This window comes from Apis dorsata, unplaced genomic scaffold, assembly GCF_000469605.1.
Source record: "Apis dorsata unplaced genomic scaffold, Apis dorsata 1.3 scaffold_326, whole genome shotgun sequence".
In the NCBI taxonomy this organism is placed as follows: Eukaryota; Metazoa; Arthropoda; class Insecta; order Hymenoptera; family Apidae; genus Apis; species Apis dorsata.
In genome coordinates this window covers 587982-590504 of record NW_006263594.1, presented here as the reverse complement: position 1 = coordinate 590504, position 2523 = coordinate 587982, and the positions used below count along the sequence as shown (strand labels likewise).

At 26.6% G+C, this 2523-nt stretch overlaps 1 protein-coding gene across 1 annotated transcript in view; it reads right to left on the bottom strand.

Annotated features, from left to right (window-relative positions):
• Positions 1–2523, bottom strand: part of LOC102679379 (dynein heavy chain 10, axonemal) — a 39587-nt gene that overhangs the window by 24008 nt on the left and 13056 nt on the right. Inside the window, exons 12-13 of the mRNA XM_031511491.1 lie at positions 2363–2521; positions 2147–2296 (exon numbers count right to left, since the gene is read on the bottom strand). Of these exons, the coding sequence (XP_031367351.1) occupies positions 2147–2296; positions 2363–2521 (309 nt within the window). The remainder of the gene's footprint in view (positions 1–2146; positions 2297–2362; positions 2522–2523) is intronic.

Here is a 2523-nt window from a genome sequence, read left to right as displayed (position 1 = left end):
TTATATTATATTATATATATATATTATATTATATTATATTATATTATATTATATATATATAATATATATATTAGTTTGAAGTTAGGAATAAAATTATTTGGACAATTTGTCGTTCGAAAGATGATATATAATAATTGGAATGGCATATGGATCAATTGCAGTGGAATATATTATTAGAGGATTTTAACGAAGGACTACTTAAAGTTTTCGAAATTTCTAATTAGTTAGTTTTTTGAATTAATGAATTTTAAAATTCTGCATAGAGGCAAGGCTACTTATCTCTATCTATTTCCTTTAGACATTAGTTTGTTGATATTACTAGTAATAAAATAACTATAATTTGAATATTCAAAATTATAAAAATTACTTTCATTTGTAAAGTTAAGGATAATCATCTAAGATTTGGAAGTTGAAATATTTTTAAAATTAAAATATATCTATAGTATCTGTCATATCTATAGTATGTAATTTTATTCAAAATTTTTACTTTCTTGAGTTAATCCTTCTGAATAGGGGAAAGACATGTTCTTTGCTAGGACCATATATCTCTATCTATCTCTTCAGATATTTAATACTTTGTTGATAGTACTAGAAGAGTTATAAGTTATAAGTTAGTAAGTTAGTTATAAGTAAGTAAGTAGTAGAAGAGTTATAATTTAAATATTTAAAATCATAAAAATTACTTTCATTTATAAAGTTATGTTAAGGATAATCATCTAAGATTTGGAAGTTGAAATATTTTTAAAATTATCTATAGTATGTAATTTTATTTTTAACTAGTTACTTTTTTAAATTAATGCCTCTGCATAGGACAAAAAAGATACTAGGATCATCTATCTCCAATGCTATCTTCAAATGCATCTATCTTCAAATGCTTTGTTGATACTATATAGTAGAAGAATTGTAATTTGAATATTCAAAATTGTAAAAATTATTTTCATTTGTAAAGTTATGTTAAGGATAATGAAACTATCTATATATATGTAATTTTATTCAAAATTTTTAACTTATAATTAAAATGACTAATAATTTAATGACTAATAACTAATAGTTATTTTCTTGAGTTAATCCCTCTGAATAGAGGCAAGAGACGTTCTTTGCTAGGACCATATATCTTTACCTATCTCTTCAGACATTTATTACTTTGTTGATACTACTAATAATAGAAGAGCTATAATTTAAATATTTAAAGTTGTAAAAATTACTTTTATTTACGAAGTTAAAGATAATCATCTAGTCAAAGTTAAAGATAATCATAATCTAAGATTTGGAAGTTGAAATCTATTCAAAACTATCTATAGTACGTAATTTTATTCAAAATTTTTATTTTCTTGAGTTAATCCTTCTGAATAGGGGAAAGACACTTTTGTTGGGACCATATATCTTCACCTATCTTTTCAGACATTTATTACTTTGTTGATACCACTAGTAATTTTATTTAAAATTCTAAGTTCTTTTTTGAATTAATGCCTCTGCACAGAGGCAAGAAGTCCTTTGCTAAGATTACCTCTTTTATTTATAAATCAATGCATATTATGAGAAATAACAAAATTTTTACATCACATCGACATGTTAAAATAAAATAGTTAAAATTATGAATAAAGTTACTTGGATAATTTATCATTCCCATAATAATAATTGCAAATAATGCTGAGGTTATATCAAAAGTGAATCAACTATAATAGCTACGAATAAATGTTATTCAAACATTTTAATAAGTAACTATTTAAAGTAACTTGGTTAAAAATTTCTAACTAGTTACTTTTTTGAATTAATGTCTCTATTCAAAGGCAAGAGAGATTCTTTGCTAAAATTATCTATCTTCATTGTTGACACTACATAATAATAAAAGTGCTATAATTTAAATATTTCAAAATCGTAAAAATTACTTTCATTTACTAAATTAAAAACAATTATCCAAACTGAAATATTTTCCAAAAAATCTACCTAATCTAATCTATAGTATAATTCTACTCGAATACGAAATTACATTTACAAATTATATCATGGAGAAATACAAAAATTTGAATATAGAATAACTCCCTAAATTCTATATCCCCACGTAAACGGATAGAAACAGAAACGAGACTCTTCTTTCCAGCAATGAACAATAAAAAATAAATAAACGCGTATGTTCAATTCGTACATCCGCTTTATCCATTTTCTCGAGCATCGAGTTGTACTGATCGATCAACTTTTGCATTACTTCGAGATCGTGTCTCAACCGATTTTTCTGTATACTGGCATCTTTCACTATGGGTGACAGCTCGAATCCCAATTGCTCCATCAATTCTGCCTGCCGGTTAAAAAGTAACAGGCTACGATTATCCTATAATCGAACGAGGCGACCAGAACGCCGTACCTCGTGAATGATCTCGAACAAATTCCAATCGAAGTTCACTTGGAAACGGAGCTGACACTCGATGAGAATCGACCCGCTCATAAATTCCGTCCAAGTGATCTTCACCATCTGATGATGCCCTGCTCCTCCCTTCTCCGACGAGGTGATCGACTTTTGATCCC